Here is a 19,954-nt window from a genome sequence, read left to right on the forward strand (position 1 = left end):
TGGATCCCTACTCAAGGGTTTTCTGTACTTATGTTCATTACTTACTTCTAACCATGCCAGCATGGAACACATGACAAAATCCCATTCACTCTCCAGCAAAGAAGAAGGATTATTCAGCAATAATGAAATAAAATGGATCATCTCTATATTGAAACCAAGCAGCTGTAGGTTTCCTTCTTGTAGATTGCTTGGAAGAAATTGAGGGGGAAAATGTAGTTTAAGGTTAATGTATGTATAACAACAGAAAAGGAGCCACCTTCTTCAGGTAAGAACTCATTAAATGTAAAATCTAATGTAAGAAGATATAAGACGTCGGATAATGTAAAGTTTTATATAACTCTGACTCAGTGATGTTTATGTTGTGTCATTATTTATGTCATTTGTATGTATGTATGTATGTATGTTGTTATTTTTTGTCTAATAAAATTCAATTAAAAAAATAAATGTAAAATCTGGAACAAAGTATAGACAAAACCACATGTGAAATTAACATGCAAGGAAGAATAAAAAGTGATCATATGTAAAATTCCTTTTATTTTATAACTTTTAAAAAACTAATCTTTAATACTAATAACCAACATTATCAAGGAGCCCAGCTTGTTTATTGTGAATGCCTACACTGCTATAATGAAAATCCTAAATCCTATAAACCAGGACTGAAACATGTATTGCATTAAATTGCTTAGAACAGAGAGTTAGGTTAGAGTAATCAATTTCTGAACATTTAACTAGACAGAAAGTTGTCCCTGAAAAGTTTATTATTCTTTAAAAAAATATTTCAACCATTTTAATGCATATGTTCATGAAGACTGTAGATGAGAGCCATCACCTTATGATGCTTTCTCTTTTAACATACAGCAAGGATACTTGTAATATAAAATACATTAAAACAAGTGTGCATCATCAAGTGTGCATCATCAAATGAAAAGAAAGAAAAGAAAGAGCGTATTTTGTCCTTCAGAAATATTGTTTTGTCTTTATGCACACATTCAAACAAATAAATTTATGAAAACGCATGTTAAAAATTATTTTATTTTGCTATAGCCTTATTGCAAATATAACTATTTCAAGAATATAGGACAGAGCAATCTTTAAAACAAATATTCAGTAGAATTACCAACCAGCTGAAAAGAAAACTGTCCTCACAGTCATTTCGCCAGGATATAATGATCTTTAGTATGCCAGACATTAGTTCTCCATCATTAATGCTTCCAGAATTCAAGCAAGAATTTAAAATAGCAAGATATCCAAAAGCTCCTAAAACAAAGTCAAATATCAGATAAAAAGGACCACAATAAATGTCATAGATAGAACCTAAGAAAAATAGTAAATTAAAACAGTGATAAGGAGTGAGAGGCGCAGCTGGCTGTAAAACCAAAAAAGCTCTGACATTCCTCCTGTTATTTGAAAAGGTCTTGAACTTCGGCACCTGGTTTCTACTTGATCAAGGATGGGCTACAGAACACACAACTGTGCCACTGCAGCTTCATTCAAAATTCTGTAATTATCAGTCCATGCTTATTCTTTATGATTGCATGAAAAAACTGAAAATGTGGTGGAAAATTTATTAGACAATTCCAAACAAAAAGATGAATGTAAAGAAACCAGGGTTGGTTAGTGTAAAACAAATCATTTAAAAAAAAAACTCCTGGTTTTGTTAAATGATTCTTCTTATACATTTTTTCAAAGTCTGCTATTACTGTATTACTATTTTCCAATCCTCTGGAAACAACACTGACTGTTTGAATTTAAATATTTTCACTTTAACAATTTATTGGCAGTTGTTCATTGTCAGAACAGTATCCAATGTCAGTTGTTCTTTTTAATCACTTTATTGTATAGTGCAAGAAATGCCATTTGGAATAAATACTTCAATTAATATAAGTTCAACCAAAACAACTTGCTGTAAAAGAGCACTTTTTAAAGAACAGTTATTATTTAAGCTAGGCTGCATTTGCACTGCAGAAATAATGCAACTTGACACCACTTGCACTGCCATAGCTCACCGCTATGGGATTCTTGGATTGGTAGTTTTGTGTGATATGAGCTCTCAGTCGGCACAGACTACAAATCCTAAAATTCCATAGCAATTAAAGCAGTATCAAGTTTCATTATATCTGCAATGCACATGCAGCTCCAGTGGCCAGAACATCTGAACTGCATTTTGATTCTTAATTTTCTGATATACTGATGTACTCCTACACATTAATGCAAAAAAAGGGGGAAAATGAAAAAGAAATAAAGGGGGAGAAGATGATTTACACCCCACAAAATAGTTGTTTGTTTGTTTGTTTAAAAAAGTGTTGTTGTTTTCCCAGCCCTGCTTCGGGACTGTTGTTGAGTGTTGTTGATAATTGCCCTGTGGATCAGATATCCCCAAGACTCCCTATCCTTCACTGCTCTGCTCACGTCTTGCAGACTCATTCATGCCCATGCCCTCCCTAATTGAGTCCAGCCATCTGCTTTGAGATACTGGGATACAAATGCAAAACTTCTAATTTGAATGGAACAGTTGAAATGAAGTTTTTTTTAAAAAAAAAAGAGGGGGGAAAATTAAGACATTCAAAATGCATACTATTACACTTCAACCTTACAGGACAATTTCTAATCCGAATTAAATACCTTTTTCCTTCTAAAATTCAGACGTTTTCTAGAAAAACTCAGGTTAATCTTATTTATATGGCAGCCACTTTGGCAATATAGCTGATACTATGCATCCTGAAATTTGCAATTTAGAATAAAGCATTTGTGTAGATTAAACAATACAGTGCAACAATTATAATGGCTCAATAATAATGGCAGCAATTCTTATTTTCTAACATTTGGTTGAATGCACATACTGAAAATCCTACCTCTTACAAGCTAATGTAGCACTGCAGAGAATATATGAGACACTGACCATCAGTACTTAGAAGTTCACTTCCATTGCATGTCATTAATTTTGCAGTACACTGAATGACAAGTTCTTCCTTATCTTCCTCAGGTAAAAATGAGCATAGATTCTGAAGTGTGTGCAAGTTTCCTTCTGTTAATGGAAAAAACCTGTAGTTGAAACAGAGACGAGAGAGAACCTGAGAATCATCATATTGATCACCACTGATGATGGAATAATGGATTGTTAAGGTTTCTGAGTTAGCCCAAATGGCTAGATTAATGTGGATTCTACAGGATAAGACAACTGAAGACTTATTGGAAGATTAGAAACTTTTTATGGACTTTGGCCCTCTACAGACAGGCACTTTGTGCTGGCCTGTGGGAGGAGTCAAGGTGCAGCATCCTGACACTGGATGCCCTAACTCTGCCCCAGGGTTTCATGATGCCACGCGGCATTCCAGATGATGCAGTGCCAATGGGATGCCATACAGCCGCACTGCCACATCAATTCCGCCCCCCCAGAGCCTGGATGGCACCGTGAGGTTGCCACGACCCCAATCCAGCCAGGAAAGGGGGGCTGCAGGCCGCCCCTTTGTGAACAATAAGAAATCTAGTGATTTAATAATCTGTGGCTATGGTTATTAGTAATTTTAACAGGATTATTTAGTTTGATCTGTAGTGGCATAATACTGTTTTTAATTATTTCTTTTAATTACAGGATTGAGGAGTCAAAGCCTACTATGTATTAGCTGTACAGTATGTGTTTTTTCTTTCTCTTTTTCTTCTCTTTGTCATTGTTCTCCCTTCTTCTTCTCTTCTTCTGCCCTCTCGCCCCAGTTTCCTTATCTTTGATGGTATATTATTTTGACTGTAAAATTAGATTGTTTGGGCTAAACTGATTTTAAAAATAATTTTAAAAATAGTTCAAAAAACACATTTTGGTCATCACTGATCAAATGCAAAGTCATTGGAGGGCCTGGTACACAACAATATTCCACATTCTGTGCTGTTTGCAGAATTTTATAAAGAACAGAATTCACCCAACCAGTCAAGAGATTTGTCAGGCAAAACATTTTTCTGAAATAAACAGGAAGGCAGAACACAGAATTAAAACAATATAAAAAGGTAGGGCAAAACACAATGAACTGTAAGATGGCTATTACCATTGTTTTTGCAATATGCTGTGGTGCATGCTTTGCATTTCCTGCTTTAATCAGTGTAGTAGCAGTAGATACAAACACAGTCTAAGAAGTACTAGACAGTTATACCTTTCTGCTGTATTGAAAAGTGCTTTTATCTCAGAGGATGAAATTATCTCTGTATTTAACAATTTAGCCATGGTTAAGGCCCAGAGTCTTCCACTCTCTTTTGATCTATGAAAGAATAGGAAAGCTTTAGTGATTAACCTGGTTTATTTATAAAACAAATAAATTCATAATAAATTAATTCATGTTAATTACCAGTGTGATAAATTTAAACAAGCCTTAGATATAGAGAATAACCAAAATGATACTCAAACATACACAATTATCTAAGAAATAACAGTATGCTTTTATTTTTCCAAAAGCACATACTCACCTATTGAATAATATTTGAAAGAGGCAGGAGATATTACTGAGTGTATGTAACTTCCCACATGAAATATTAATTACTTGAGGGTGGTGAAGAAATTCAAGGAGTGGGCAAGGTGGGTTTGCTAGTTCTTCAATCCATTGTAAAGTATACAGATATTCTGCAACTAGAAAAAAACAGAAACATGTATGATGAGCGTAATCCAGCATATGCATTTGCCATCAAAACTTTGTGAAGTTTACTATATGTGCAATCCAAAACATAAGATATATACATTAAAAGTAGGAGAAAATATCAACAAGTTGTTATTCTTGATATTTATCTAGCGCTTGCATGCACATGTTGCTTTGCATTCCTGCTATGATTTCCTATCTCACCTATAAATCTTAGGGGTGATACAGATGGGCAGAAAGGGGCAGTGAGACGCCGCTCCTTTCTCCCTCAGATGGAGGCCACAGCAGACAAATGCTGCGGCCTCCACGAGGATTAAAAAGAACCCGCTCCCGGCGAGTTCTTTTTCTGCCGAGTGAGGCACCATTGGCATACTTGTGTGCAATGATGAAGTCTGTTTGGTCGCCGCGCTGTTTGGGGCACTGCGCTCCATGGACATCATCATTGCGCTCCCAGCATGGATGGGCGCGCACAACTATGGCGCCCATATGGCGATAGTAGGGCTGGGCGCATGCCCTACAAAACCATAAAATCGGCCTTAGTTTATAGACAGGGAGCCAAAGATGAGAAATGGAAATAAAACTGAAAGATGTTGACACTCATTTGGTACCATTCAAAAGGTATACAGTGCGCCTGCGTTAAACACAGGCACACTGGTGCTGTGTGCCGGAAAAAACAATGGCTCATGTGCCCATGGTCCATGTAGTGCATGCCACCCCGCACCACGAGCCCCATTAATGGGGCTCAAGCATACAATGGAATTTCCCTTACGCAGGTGGTTTGGAACGGATCCCCCGTGTAGGGGAAGGGATCACTGTACTTCTGGATCCGGGACTGCACTGGGATGGAAAGGGCAGCATCGGACAGAAGGTTCTTTCTTATATGGGAACATTAATGACCCATTCATTTCCAGTGAGGAGGTATCCTTGTGTATGCAAAATTGCTTTCTTCCACAACCCCAGAAAAAATAGGAAGCCTGCATATGTAGTGTAATTTTTGAGAGATTTACCTTTACAAAACAATCACTAATGCAATAAATGATGGTTTAAGTCATAACGCATAAAGAACAACATGTTAAAACATACAATCTCATATCCCTATATCCCACCCACCCCTAAAATACAATTAAACAATTCAAAAATTTAAAACATACTTTAAAATAACAAACAAATCAAGAGTCGCTGTGGTAGAAGTCAGGGGTATAACAGGTTTGACTTTTTGGTGGCCGGTTGTCAGGAAAGGCCTGCTGGTAGAGATCTGTCTTAACAGCTTTTTAAAAGCTGTTTAAGGTGGTAATGTGACGGATCCCATCCGGCAGGCCATTCCATAACCTGGGAGCAGTAGCCGAGAAGGTCCTCTGGGCAGTTGCAGACAATCTAGTTGTTTTAAGTTGCAATAAATTCCTCCCAGAGGACCTGAGTGCGTGGGGTGGATTATATGGAAGGAGATGGTCCCGAAGATAGGTTGGACCCAAGCCATTTAAGGCTTTATAGATGATGACCAACACCTTGTACTGCACCCGGAAACTGATAGACAGCCAGTGAAGCAATCTTAAGATCGGTGTTATATGGTCTCTTCTAGTTTTACCTGAGACTAGCCTGACTGCCATGTACAGAAGTTTCCAAACTAAGCACAAGGGTAGCCCCATGTAGATGCATTACAGAAATCGAGATGAGAGGTTACCAGTGCATGCACCACAGTTTCAAGGTCCTTAACTTGTGTCAACCTGGATTATTTCTGCAATGTGGATGCTGCCCAAGTGATGAGAACAGGGGGAAGAGAGAGCATTTAATTTAATTTTTCAAAGTAACATTTTCAGTTATGTTGTAGAACAGGAACATAAAGAACAGTTAAATTTATTAAAATAAGTATAAAAGTAACTAACAGAGGGGAGATTCAGAGACCGAACTTTCCAAATTCTGCTCCTTATTAAATACCAGTGTTTGAAAAACCGAGTCCCTCTTTATTTGTGTAAAATAATTATATGCTCCATTTCATCTTGGTACTAGAGTTCTAAAGCAGCTGTTATATTTTTGCTAAAAAAATCTTGTTACTTACTGATATTTTCAAATTTGCTTCTTTCCACCTCCTGATTTTCAAATACCACTTCTTTTTCCAGGATTAATTGTACCATTCTACTTAACAGAGCTGCAGTACACAGATGGCTTGGAAGTTTAGTGATGACACAAAGCTTTTGATCTGTTCCTGATATCTCACAGTTCATGCTCAGTCTTCCTTCCAAAAGTGGTTTCCTGATCCACTGTAAAAACAAAAATTGGCAAAAATTAGTAAAATTATTTACAGTCATATATTTTTGTTTCAATACTAATCATATATCCAGAGCAACACATTAAGATTGCACAATTAAAATTAGCACAAGAAATGTATTTGTTACACACATACATACACAGAATGTGATGTTTCTTTCAACATTTGATGTTCTGCTCTATTACAATGTAATGGAGTGAACAGTGTGATGCGGCAGCTAAAAAGGCCAATGCTATTTTAGGCTGCATCAATAGAAGTATAGTGTCTAGATCAAGAGAAGTAATAGTGCCACTGTATTCTGCTCTGGTCAGGCCCCACCTAGAATATTGTGTCCAGTTCTGGGCGCCACAATTCAGAAAGGACATTGAGAAACTGGAGCGTGTCCAAAGGAGGGCAACAAAAATGGTGAAGGGTCTGGAAACCATGCCCTATGAGCAACCCCACCACAAAGGCTCAGCCAGAAAAACTGTTTCGATCCACTTCTTTGCTCCATTCTTTCTGCTGCCTGTCTGCCTTTCCATTGCTGTCTTGTGAGGTAGCTTCGTGGTGGGAAGATGGGAAAGGGAATGAGGAAGGGGTTTAAATTCTCTCATAATGTATGCAATATATACATGCTGTCAGGATGCAATAATGCATCATTGATCCTGCCATGATTTTGGATTCCAGAACCCTGTATTATGTTTGAAATATTGTTCAAGTGTTTTGGTATATGACTACAGTTTAAGATGGAGATTGTATTATTAATTATCAGTACGGTAATTTAAGGATTATATGGGAGCTTAAAGTTCGTTGATGGATATTGGGTTTTAAAAAGTGGTCATGGTAACAGTTCTGGGATAGCTGGCTCTAGTCAGGACTACTATCATGCTGTGACATTTGATATATAATTATAAGGGAAACACCTGTGGACAAGTTATATAGAGAGGTGATACCATATATATTATATGGGAGATCCTGTACAGTTATGTGAGACACTGGGGTGATGGTTATTGATATGAGTTCTTTTATAGGTTAAGATATTTAGTTATAAAAATAAGGTTATGTGTTACAATTATAGTTCCATTATAGTTATGATTTGGTTAAGATGTTTTAACAGTCATAGTTGATGTTGTTATGAGGTTTTGTTTCCTGTTTATTCTGTTTTAAGGTTAAGGATTATAGAGTATTATAAAAATGTTATAAGGTTCTGTTATATTGCTTGATTGTTATAAAACCAAAGATGGATATGTATTAATGTGGCTAAGATCAAATAGTGCCTGTGTAAGAGATTAAGTAAATACTGTATATACTCATGTATAAATCTAGAAATTTAGGTCAAAAAATTGACCCAAAAAACCTGAGTTGATTTATTCATGGGTCAACTTTAGTACTGTATCTTAATTCTTATTTAAAAGAACGAAACATCCCCTGGTGAAAGGCAAGAGAATAAACTGTTCTGGAAGCACTGATCCCCTCTACTCTCTCATCCATCCAGCCTTAGGACTGAGCACAAAGAGCTATGTCTGCTGGAATTTTGTATGTTCTTTGGCATTGTTTTGCTTTGCTTCATCCTTTAAATCCTTTGCTATATGCCCCTAAACTTTACCTTCAACTTATCCATGGGTCATATCAAAATCTATAATTTTGGCCCTACAACTTGCCCTCGACTTATGCATGATGTCGACTTATAGTCAAGTATATATAGTAATATGTTAGAGGGTTTATATTGTTTAGAGTTAGGCTTATGATAAGATTAATAATAGATATGTTAACAATTGTTATACTGTTTGATTCATATAAGAAGAGGTTCATAAATATGCTATGTAGACTCCCAAATGTATTAGAGAGATTTTAGATATGATTAATTAAAGGGATTGTATTAAAAGAATTTATATATCCAAATAGTTAAGTATTTCAGAATGTATGATTGTAGATTGTTTAAATGAATTGTTATTAAGAGGGTTAACAATTAATTGATAAATTTTATAAGTAGATAATTGTATAAGTTTTACTTCATTTAGTTATACTGTGTTAAAACCTTAGGTTAAAAGCTCAAGTTTTGTAAGTTTATTTTATTGTTTATAGGAAAGCCAAGTGCCTGAAGATAATGCCAGTCTGAGAAGAGAGACATGTTTATGTTCCAAAGTAATTCAAAAACACTGAGCCTTGCTGAGAAAAGAGAACCTGGGAACGGAATTTTGGGAACTTTTGGACAAACGTGACCAATGATAACTCTCCTCTGAGTTGTAAGTAGGAATGTAACTGAACTGTATAAATAGTCTGAAAACCCCACAAAAAAACTGTATAAATGTTTGTATTTTGATCTGTCAAAGACACATGTTTTTAGCATGTTCTATCAATAAAACTGTCCTGTGGAACTAATACAGCTGTTCATTGTCTAGAAGAAAGGTCTACATGTTAGTTGCATGACACATATGTACATTTACATGCTCATGTTACGTCAAGAACAAAAACTGGTCCTGAAAGAATAATCTTACAAACCAAGTGGACTCATAAAGCTTAATAACTATACTGAGTGCATAAATATGCACTAAAGTGATAGTGTGAGCTTGAAAAACAAGCTTTCTGCAGTGCATTTACAGAACACATGTACAGTCTGCCCTCCCCATATGCGGGGGATTTGTTCTGGACCTGCCTGCATATGGGGAAAAGAGCGTATGCGGAAGCACCATAAGAAATAATGGGGCGTGTGTTCAGGGTGGTGCACAGGACACGCAGCCCAAGTACACGCCCCATTATTTCTGTCTGGGCTTGCCTTCCGTGTGAGCTCAAAGCTACGGAAGGCAAGCCCGCCTATAAGGAGGGCCAGCTGTATATATATTCAAGTAAATAGGAAGTAAACAAATCAATTACAAAATGATCCTGCAAGACCAGAGTCTACTTAAAACCATGAAAAGCTTGCATTCAAATTTTTAGAGGAGATTTTATTAATAGAACAAGTATTATATATAAGGAAGGAGCCTGTCCATGACTGTGACTTATCTTGGACTCATGGACCAAATAATTAGGAACCAAATCATCAATCCAAAAACTAGCTGGTTACAATACCTTGCAGGTATCTAAAATTTAACTAGTGAAATGTGTTCTTTATATTCACAACAAAAATCTAGGTACAGAAATAATCAGTATGCATTGTGCAATTACTTTTTATGTACCTCACTAGACAAAGATTCACGCATCCTTTCCCACTCAGCTCTGCTTGGAGTGAGCCATTCCATATAATGTTTCAAAATAGAAGCAGAAATTTCATCAGTCTGCAGTAGTTTAGTCAACAAGTCATTGACCGCAGAGATCAAAACCTGCAAACTGAGAAGAAACCAATATTTTACTTGAAGAATAAAACACAAAAAACACAAACTAGTTTTCCATATGAGAACTCGCTGATGATTCTAAACCTTGCATTTCAAAACTTACATACCATTTATAACAGCCAGGAGCAGCATCTGGACATACCCCTGAAGTTAAAAAAAAAAAAAAAGCACTGTAGATATGAGCTACAGTGCACTCTTTCCTCCAGGGAAATTTTAGCTTTCATCAATACACTGGACTACTCTACTCTAAAGCAGTGTTCCCTTGATGTTCATAATACAGATCCCATCATCAGTGGCTACTGCCTTTGTGATTTTGTTTAATCAAAAATGTAATACCTTGTTCCAAGATGGGATTTAATTAAACATGTACAGTGCACCCTTCCCTTACGCGTGATCCGTTCTGGACCCCCCCTGCGTAAAGAGGTAATGGGGAGCATGCTCGCGCCACACCCCATTACTTTTTCTAGGGCACGAGAGGAGTTTTTCTGGCACAGCTTCCAGAGTATGTTGAAAGCCGGGTATGGCACGCCTGCGTATAACACAGGTGTGCTGTATTAGTTCAAAAAGTTTAATATATTGTTACCTTTTAAGATCCAGTACTGAAGACAGAAGCTGGTTTTTGACCCAGAATGCTGATCTCTTCAAGAAGGTGCTTTCTTTATGTGTATCACTAAGATGATACACAAGGGAAGTTAGGCCACACAACCAAGTGTGCTTCAGTTTGTTTACCAGGAAATCTAGAACAACAACAACAAAAAGCTTCAGTGTTCTCTGTTTCTGAGAATTCTTATGTTGTTCTGATTTCAAAATCTGTATAAACTTACTTACAGTACTATCATGTATCCCTTCAAAGAACTGGTATGCGCTCAGTTATGGGATATAGGAAATTATTACCCTGATAATTACTATTTTGACCATGTTAAGATGCAGTGTTACACAGAACAATCAGTTATTTTATCCAAAAAGGCTTACAAATTTTTGAAATTGATAGCATTACCTTGGCCAGTAAAACAGCCTAAAGGCACCAGATCCCATCTGATCTTGGAACCTAAGCAGGGTCAGCCCTGGTTAGTATGTGGATGGGACATCATCAATGAATATCAGATGCTGTAGGCTACATTTCAGAGGAAGAAACTGGTAAAAACAACCTCTAAGTATTCCTTGACTATGAAAACCCTATGAAATTCAAGCGGTCACCATGAGTCAACAGGTGACTTGTAGACACACACACAGAGCACTGCCTTAATATTTATTCTTATTCTGCTTCAAATTTTTATTTTGTATGTTTCTGTTTTTTAAGAACTGCATCTATCAGCTGGAAAAACACATACAAGAATCAATATGCAGTTGGCCTAGTTGTCATGTAGTACCTGATAAATGTGTTGTATCCTGGTTTTGTGCACACAACTGAAAAATGGTGAACAACAAGTCTTCTGATGAAGGCATCAACAAGCATCCTTTAACTGAGCTGAAAAAGTTAGAGGCTATGTCACAGATGAAAGACACAGATGGTTCTGTATTTCCAGCTTCTGAAAGATCCTTTGCTTTAGTCAGTGCTGCTTGTAGTTTATCAATAATTCTTTCAATATATGTTTCACCAATCAAGGATTCTATTGATTAAAAGAGACACAGTGTAAGTCATTCCCAGGCCAATACATGATTCTGCAACCACAGAATCACAACCCCAAGACAAATGGACTTGCAGCAATAACTGATTCTTCTTTAGGACTATATTTCATACCTTTTGAAACCTTGTTTATTTATCAAGAATAAATGCAACATTATATTATTATAATATTATTATATTATATTGCTCTTCCCAACCTTAGCAGCCCTTTATTATTCACTAAGAAAGCTAAAGTCACCTACCGTTTTTAATCAGTTGAGATAGTACCAAACTTAGAAGAGTCCATCTTTCTGAATAAAAGGATTCTGTTGAAGCTACTGTTGTCTTCAAGCTTGTGCTGCATAAATCATCAGCCAGAGTGACAAGCTTCTCACCTAACACATCTCCTTTTAACCATGTAGAACTTAAAGAATGCTTTTCTGAGCTTGAACATGCCTATATCAAGAAAACATATCAGATTTTTCAGAGTAGTTTCTTATTTAATAGTGCATTAAGCTGAGTGAAGAAATTATCATGACCAAAACGTGCAGAAAGCTATCCAAAAAGTCTTGGCTACTCCTGTCTGTTTTTCCTCCTCAACATCCAAACTATCTACTTCCCCTCATAAAGGTGCAAGCAAAAGCACTAATATTAACCTTCCAAATGGCTATTATGATGAGATGGAATCACTGCTGTCAAAATTCAGATCCTTGCGCTGTTCAGTTTTATTTTATTTTTAAACCTACACAAATACTACAGAAGCAGTAATTTCCAGTAATCTATAAAATTTATAGATTTAGAGGACACAGTCCAATGCAATTTACAATGTAATAATTAGGGATTAGAAAATCCCTCTGGATTTGGGTTTCTCACGTGATCGCTGCACTGACCACGAAGCCAAGAAAGGATAAAGACCGGGAAGCAACTGTGTCCAGCCTTGAGGATCATTTCTCAAGGCCACATTTCACTTGGACTTCCCTGAAGAAAAGAGGATGATGGAATGCTAAAACATAGCCTATGTTTCAAGGAGCCAGTCGAGTCTGTTAGATTGCTCCTACACCATTCCAAATGAGAGGAAGAAGTGAAGATGTCAACATGTCTCTATCTTCCAGGGAAAAACATAGGGAAAGAAAGAAAAAGAGAAAATAATTCGTCCAATGATAGTGAATTGTAAAATATGGGAGAAGTGGAGCAAAAAACTGGCTATAAAAAACTGGAAGTGGTTACCGAATATTTAAATAAAAGTAACAATGAAGACTTTGGAAAGATATTTAAAAAAATAAAGCTCAAGGGATTTAAATGAATTGGAAATCAATACTGGATTCAAATAAAAGGGATAATAAAATTATTAGATGAAATACAATTGAATATTTTAGACCAAAATGAATTGCTAGAAGAAATAGTTTTTAAAAATTAGAAGGTGGAAAAGGACTAATAAGGAAAATTTATAAGGTTATGTTAACAACCCAATTTAGAATAGTAGAGGGGCTGACAATGAACTGGGAAAAAGATTTGATTGATACAGACAAAATTAAAATTTGGCTACAAGAAATTGTTAATATTAAAAATAAAAATGTAAATTTTTATTTTATATGTTTTGTATTTTTAACTTTGTTAGCCGCCCCGATTGTTCTCAGAGGGGCGGGATACAAATAAATTTTATTATTATTATTATTATTATTATTATTATTATTATTAAAAGAATAACAAATGAAAATGATTGGGAAATGGCACAGGACACCACATCAATTAGCATTTATGAATGATAAATTTCAATCAAAATGTTGGCATGGATGTGGAGTTAAGGGAATTTACATACATATGTGGTGGGAATGCCCATTTGTTCAAGAATTTTGGACAGAGGTTAAGAAACAGATAAATATAATAATAGGGATAGAGATACAATTAGGCAAAGAAAATTGTCTAACTCTCAATTTAGGGGAATTAGGATTAAATAATAATCAAAGATTATATAACAAAACAATTGCTCATGGATGGAAAAACAAATCAAATTGGAATAAGTCTTATTTGTTTAAATATATAAAATAATACATATTATTTGATTTCCCTAGGGAAAGAAGACTTAAATATATTGGGGAAAGTAATAAAGAATCATAGAAAGATAAATGGGAAATTGTGATTAAGCAAGTGGAAGGTAAAATAGGGTATGAAGAAGTAAAAATGTAATTAATTATATTTTCACATTTGTGATAAATGACTGTTAACTTGATTGGAATGTATTTCCCTCAATGCTGTTTTTGGGAGGGGGAGAGGGGAGAAAAGCTTATTATGAAATGTGGATTGTATAATTTGTATTATGTACTATGTAATAGATTGAAGATGTCAACATGCAGAGCCGGCACCAAAAGACACAGCTCCTTCAACTGAGTCTTTCACTCCATACCCTTCTCCTCACAAAAAACAGGAAAGAAGCTGGATGACATAAAAAGGCAGACCTTCAAGGAAAGGGGCCCACCCTTGATATCAAAAATGTCCTGGCAGGTGTTCCAGGATGCAATCTGGACCTTAGAACCAATCTAGTTCATCAGTCATGTTTTACAAAGTACATCTTGGAGTCAAAGAAAACTCATTTAGCATGGGATGTTGCTCCAGGGAGCTTTCACTAGAAGAAAGCTGGAAAGCCTGTGCTCACTGAAGTAACTTTGTACTTCTCTGCAACCAAGATAATATCAGGTAGGAAAGTATGAAAATAAAAACTGAACATACCTTTTGAATTATCTGAAGAATAATATTCCAGTTCAGGTCCATCTGAAACAAAAAAGATTTCAATAATGTGACTAGAAAAACCTTGCCTAATTTCTCTGAGTAACTTAATTTTTTATTCATTCTCACTTAGCCTTATTTAAACGAGCTTTCAATACTAATTATGATTGTCACCCTGACTGGCATAGTTTGTTAGAAACTCACAATACAATGTATAGCTCTAGTGTTTTTGAAGGTGCTGTTTTAATCTGTTAATTTTACTGTTCAGATTTTAAAAGAAACACTTCATGTACACCATTTTGTATTAGTTAATATTAGCTGTAAGAGGTCAGTCAAAATTCTATTAACATTAACATTAATGCTTCTTTGTTGTTGTGAGCCTCCAAGTCATTTTTTACTTAGGATTACCCTTCTATTCCAATCCTAAATATTCAATCCATATTCATCCAAACTGCCTTAAAAATGGATTATTTTATTCATTTTATTCACTGGAAACCATTGATGATGGTTTCCAAACTAATCAAAATATGAGAGCACATAAAATAGATTTTTGAGTTTATTTTACAGGTAAATTGTACCTTAGTTAAGTCATTGAGAATGTGTTCTCTCTCTGTGATACTGCTGCAGCAATAGAGGACACTATACAAAATATCAACCAAAAAGTCAGTCTCTTTTCTCCCATCTTCTTTCAGCCAATCAATTAGGTTTTCATACAAAAACTGGACAGATGGATTTTCATATTGAACCTTTCCAGCTTCTAGTTTGTTTCTGTCCTCCAACAGTATGTGAAAAACTCTACTAGAAGCAAAGTTGCTAAGCAAAGCAGAAAGAAACTTTAAGTGTCTATCGGACTTTTGTTCATTAGCATACACAATACTCAGTTCAGCAAGTTTACAAACTAAATCTTCTAAAGGCTCCATCTGTAGAGATGAAAGATTTTGCTCATGAATCCCAGTAGCAAGAGTGCTGGTTTCATTGTTACTTCTGAGATCATCATAAGTTTCATGTTCATTGTTACTTTCAGGTTGAGTGTCTTCTGCAAATCTGATCTTCACAGATTTTCTTTTGTTTGGCTTCATTTTTTTTCCTGGATTCTGGAGTATTTGTAGCAAAGAGGACATGGCAGCCAAAGATTTCTCATCTGCATCCATCATATCAACATATCCCACACATATATTTGAAAGGCCATCCCAAAATCTCAGCATCATTCTCTGGTAAGTGAAAGCTTTTTTGTCACCAGTTGAAATCTCTGCTCTTGTTTTCCAAAAATGTAAAACATCTGTTACGTCATAAAACAAAGGTCCATTTTGTAACCTGGGCTCTTTAATCACCATGTCAATGATGGGAATTAACTATCAAGAGAAAAAACACAGTAGTTTTAGTAATGAGAATACTTGTACTGAGCTGAGATGAAACTGTTTGCATTTTTTTTGTCCCTAAAAAAAATATAAAGCTTACTTCTTATTGCAGAAGCATGACAAGACTACTGTACTTACCCATTCTAAACAGGTACACCTATGTTGCTGAAGCAGCCTGACTTTTGCTCCTTAACTAACAATTCTGCAGCAGCAATGAAAAGATCACAGTAAAGCAGGAAATGAAACAGTAGTTAGGCTGCCTCAGAATCTGGGGTGTGTTTATTCCCGCCATATATCCTGTTTTATTAATTTGCCTCCCTCTGATGTCATTACATATCCTAATTTAATTGGCCATGAGGTATGACATTAAATGTGTATACTTGAAGCTTATATAATTTATAAACTTGAAGGAGAAGGAAACCCCAACAATAGTGAATAGGGTAAGAGTACACCAAAAATATACATTCTTAAAGATAATGGTTCTCTTACCCACCAGAACATATTTGTTCATTCATAAAGTCATCTTTCACTCTGAAAATATTTGAGAGAAAACATTTAATATGTTTGTTTAATCTAAGGAAATTTTTCAGCCATGTTTACAAATGCAGTTCTAAAGAGGTCCTTTTTGGTTGTGCTTCCTTTCATTTTAAAATTCCTGCCTAGGGAGGATTTTTCCAGATATTTCACCACAGACTTTCAGGCAAGAGACTGTAACTAAAAATTTAACTAATATCACATCATACACAAGTGGAATTTTAAAATCTCTATAATAAAATACCTGTTCACTTATAAGCATTTCTTGGACTTTAATTTGTTCTTCTTCTTCACCTACATTCTGTAGTACCATAAACTGTAAGCATTCCATAAATGCTGACATGATTGCTGAACATTCTGAACGACAAACCATAGCTCTTTCAGTCAATAACCTAAGCAAACAAAATTAAGAGACAGAACAAACATTGGTATTGATTTAATATTCAGGAACAATTAAATAATTCTACAATAATTAGTTTTACATACTGTTGTAAATGACACCAATAGAAAGTATCAGAAATAACAACATAGGCAAAAAATGGATTATGAAACTTGTAGACTTGTAAAATTTGTAAACATATAAACACAACACCACCAAAAAGCAAAACAAGCAGAATAACAGTTTTAAAAATACGTATCAAATTATCACAACTCATAGGGAAATAACTATGCATAATACTGAAGTCTGGCATCTACATCCCTCAGTTTTACCTGACAGAGTTTTCCATTTCTAAAAACACATATGGCAATTCTTAGTTCTATAAGAGCTAGTGATACCTACCCTTGAATTATGGAGGTAAAAAATGTTCTAGAATAGTCTAGTTTTGGCTCTGTAATTCCATGTGGTATCTTGCTAATAAATGGTAAGAGATTCGGATATATAATAGTAGCAAGCCCATGTCCTCCTTCTCGAAGCACTGTCCATAGTTTTGGCAGAACTCCCTTTTTTGCATTCACATGACTCCAACAATCCTACAGAACACCCCAAAATGCAGAAATAAATTAAAGAATAAGCAGATGGCTTGGAAATTACCCTCTAATCTAGACATCTAACGTATTTCATGTACAATTCACCTGTGACACTGCAACAGAAGAACACCAGCCCTCTACCTTAATCAAAACCATAAAATTCACCAATTCAGTTCAAAAGCAGTGAATCTTAATGTTTAAAGATATCCTAAGACAATTAATCACTCTTAACTGCAGATGTTAGAGCAAAGCAACTTTACCTCTCTTCCAGATGACTATAAAATATACAATAAGGGATAACAGTCAGAATTTACAAAGTTTTGCACATAAATCTTCAGTTTAATAATCAAATTGTTGCCCCCTCCAAAAAAGAACATTAAAACCACACTAAACAATCACCTCTCTATGTATACTGTAGTATGAGCAAGACTGCTTATTTGAACCATTTGTAAACTGAGTAATGGCATCACCACAACTTTCTTTAATGCTTGTGAAAGAAGGTGAAAGAGATGCAATTGAATACAGGCCTCATCTACTTTTAACAGTTGTGCAGAAAAGGATTAATTGGCACGTATAACCTTCCTTATTCTCTCTATATAAACTGCTGTGTTTTTTTTAACAGTGCCTGAGAAAGTCCAAAAAGATCATGCTTTTGTATAGTATTCTGCATTACCTCGATGGTAGTAAGGACATGGAGTACAGCTTCCCAAAGAGCAGGGCATACAATAGCATCACTGTCATCAATGCTAAGAAGAACTGTTGGGCAAAGTCTTGATGCTTCAGCATTCATTGACTCAGGAATGTGCAGACAAAAAGCAGAAATCAGCTCAAAAAAAGCTGAGCGGACCTAAAGCAGAGGGGAGGAAGGAAAATTAGATCTTTCGAAGCAGGGAGAAAAGGCTATAACAGTTTTATCTCATCCACCGTGGCTAGTCTCTTGACATTCTTTCTAAACATTCACCAAAAGATGGAGATCTTGTGTATATACATATGCAGCAACATTTTCAAGTCTTCTTTTTCTACTCTTATTGAAATTGAATATTGCAGCCAATCACTCACAAACCATAAGGTTGCAAGTTCAATATCAGCAAAAGGGCTCAAGGTCGACTCAGGCTTGCATCCTTCCGAGATCATTAAAATGAGTACCCAGCTTGTTGGGGGCAATTAGCTTACATTTTGTAAACCGCTTAGGGAATGCTTCAGTGCACTGATAAGCGGTATAGAAATGTATCTGCTATTGCTATATCTTTGGAAATTCTTTTTAAGTTTAAAAAACTGTCTTACTGAACAGCGTCAGATGAAAGGAACCATAATTCTGACATAAGGTTTACCTTAAAACATAAAAAATGTCATATAGCCAAGTTCTCAACTAGTTCTACAAGGATGTTGACAAGAGATCTAATTTCTAAAAAAAATTCTCTTTAAGCATGAACGCATCTTGTACATTTATCATTCTGAAAAGAGCTACAATCCACACAGCATTTCATTGGCTGAAACTCTGACATTAATAGAGCTATTCCAAAATAATTGCTTTTTTTCAGACTGCTTAGAAACTCTAATGGCATAAACACAACAGGCAAAATACTGCTCAGGAGTGGTGTAGTACTCCAAGCAGTTTTTTATGCTAGTGCATCTTATTCACAACAAAAACACAGAACTGAAGCATGTATATGCAATCTAAATAAATCAGATTGCAATACTGACAATATTTACATGGTTTTGCAGCTCAGTGCAATAATAATTTAGTAGCCTCTGGGTTTTAAGAGTTTTCAAGAGCCCCTCAACCAAATCCCAAATATAAAAATATAACAAGCAGCAAGAATACAGTTGCCTCTTGCCATTGGTGGGTCTAAGCATTTGCAGACGGCCCCACCCTATTCAACCCAATGCCAGCATGTGCACGCGGCTGTGCTAGTGCAATTGCACACACATTGCACCACTATTGAGAACAATGGGACTAGAGATCCAGTGTTTTTTGTTATCGGGGGAGGGGAGGTCCACAACAGAACTCCCACGAATATGAAGGGCCAGCTCTATATGAAAAAAAATTGTGATTAAAAGAAAAACATTAATATAGTCTAAATACAGTTTACTCTTCTCAGTTTTATATTCTGAGGTGAAATGCTGACAAAAAGTAAATACCTGTGGTGTGTTGTGCTTTCCATATTTCCAAAATTTGTTTTGTGACAGTAAAGGCTTAAGCTTCTCCTCCAGTGACCTATTCTCATTACTAGGCAGCATACAAAGCAATTTCTTTAATGCTAGCAAAGAACAGGTTAGAATTCGAAAGAATTTTGCCTCCCTTTCTTCTTCTGGCACTGTTCTGAAGTGAAAGGAAAAATGTAGATATAAGCTGCGTAAATGCAAAGTTCAATCACCAATACAGTTTTATATATGATTTCAAATCCCATGTGTAAATAAGACAGCACAACCTCACTCCAAAACCCCTGATATTATTTAGCTTTTGATTATGGACTGTACTGTATATTAAGAGATCAATCACAGAGGTTTGAAAGAAAAATACTGCTGCTAAAAACAAAAGAAATGACATTTTACTTAGCTTCACC

At 35.7% G+C, this 19,954-nt stretch overlaps 1 protein-coding gene across 1 annotated transcript in view; it reads right to left on the minus strand.

Moving 5' to 3' along the window:
* The window catches only part of LTN1 (listerin E3 ubiquitin protein ligase 1), a 38,703-nt gene that overhangs the window by 11,620 nt on the left and 7,129 nt on the right, over positions 1–19,954 (minus strand). Inside the window, exons 6-21 of the mRNA XM_042458152.1 lie at positions 19,530–19,710; positions 18,061–18,234; positions 17,200–17,390; positions 16,663–16,810; positions 15,105–15,878; positions 14,530–14,571; positions 12,066–12,258; positions 11,567–11,806; positions 10,780–10,933; positions 10,041–10,191; positions 6,676–6,877; positions 4,453–4,612; positions 4,143–4,247; positions 2,900–3,042; positions 1,122–1,257; positions 46–187 (exon numbers count right to left, since the gene is read on the minus strand). Of these exons, the coding sequence (XP_042314086.1) occupies positions 46–187; positions 1,122–1,257; positions 2,900–3,042; positions 4,143–4,247; positions 4,453–4,612; positions 6,676–6,877; positions 10,041–10,191; positions 10,780–10,933; positions 11,567–11,806; positions 12,066–12,258; positions 14,530–14,571; positions 15,105–15,878; positions 16,663–16,810; positions 17,200–17,390; positions 18,061–18,234; positions 19,530–19,710 (3,136 nt within the window). The remainder of the gene's footprint in view (positions 1–45; positions 188–1,121; positions 1,258–2,899; positions 3,043–4,142; positions 4,248–4,452; positions 4,613–6,675; positions 6,878–10,040; positions 10,192–10,779; positions 10,934–11,566; positions 11,807–12,065; positions 12,259–14,529; positions 14,572–15,104; positions 15,879–16,662; positions 16,811–17,199; positions 17,391–18,060; positions 18,235–19,529; positions 19,711–19,954) is intronic.

The sequence above is a fragment of the Sceloporus undulatus genome, chromosome 3 (genome assembly GCF_019175285.1).
Source record: "Sceloporus undulatus isolate JIND9_A2432 ecotype Alabama chromosome 3, SceUnd_v1.1, whole genome shotgun sequence".
Taxonomy (NCBI): domain Eukaryota; kingdom Metazoa; phylum Chordata; class Lepidosauria; order Squamata; family Phrynosomatidae; genus Sceloporus; species Sceloporus undulatus.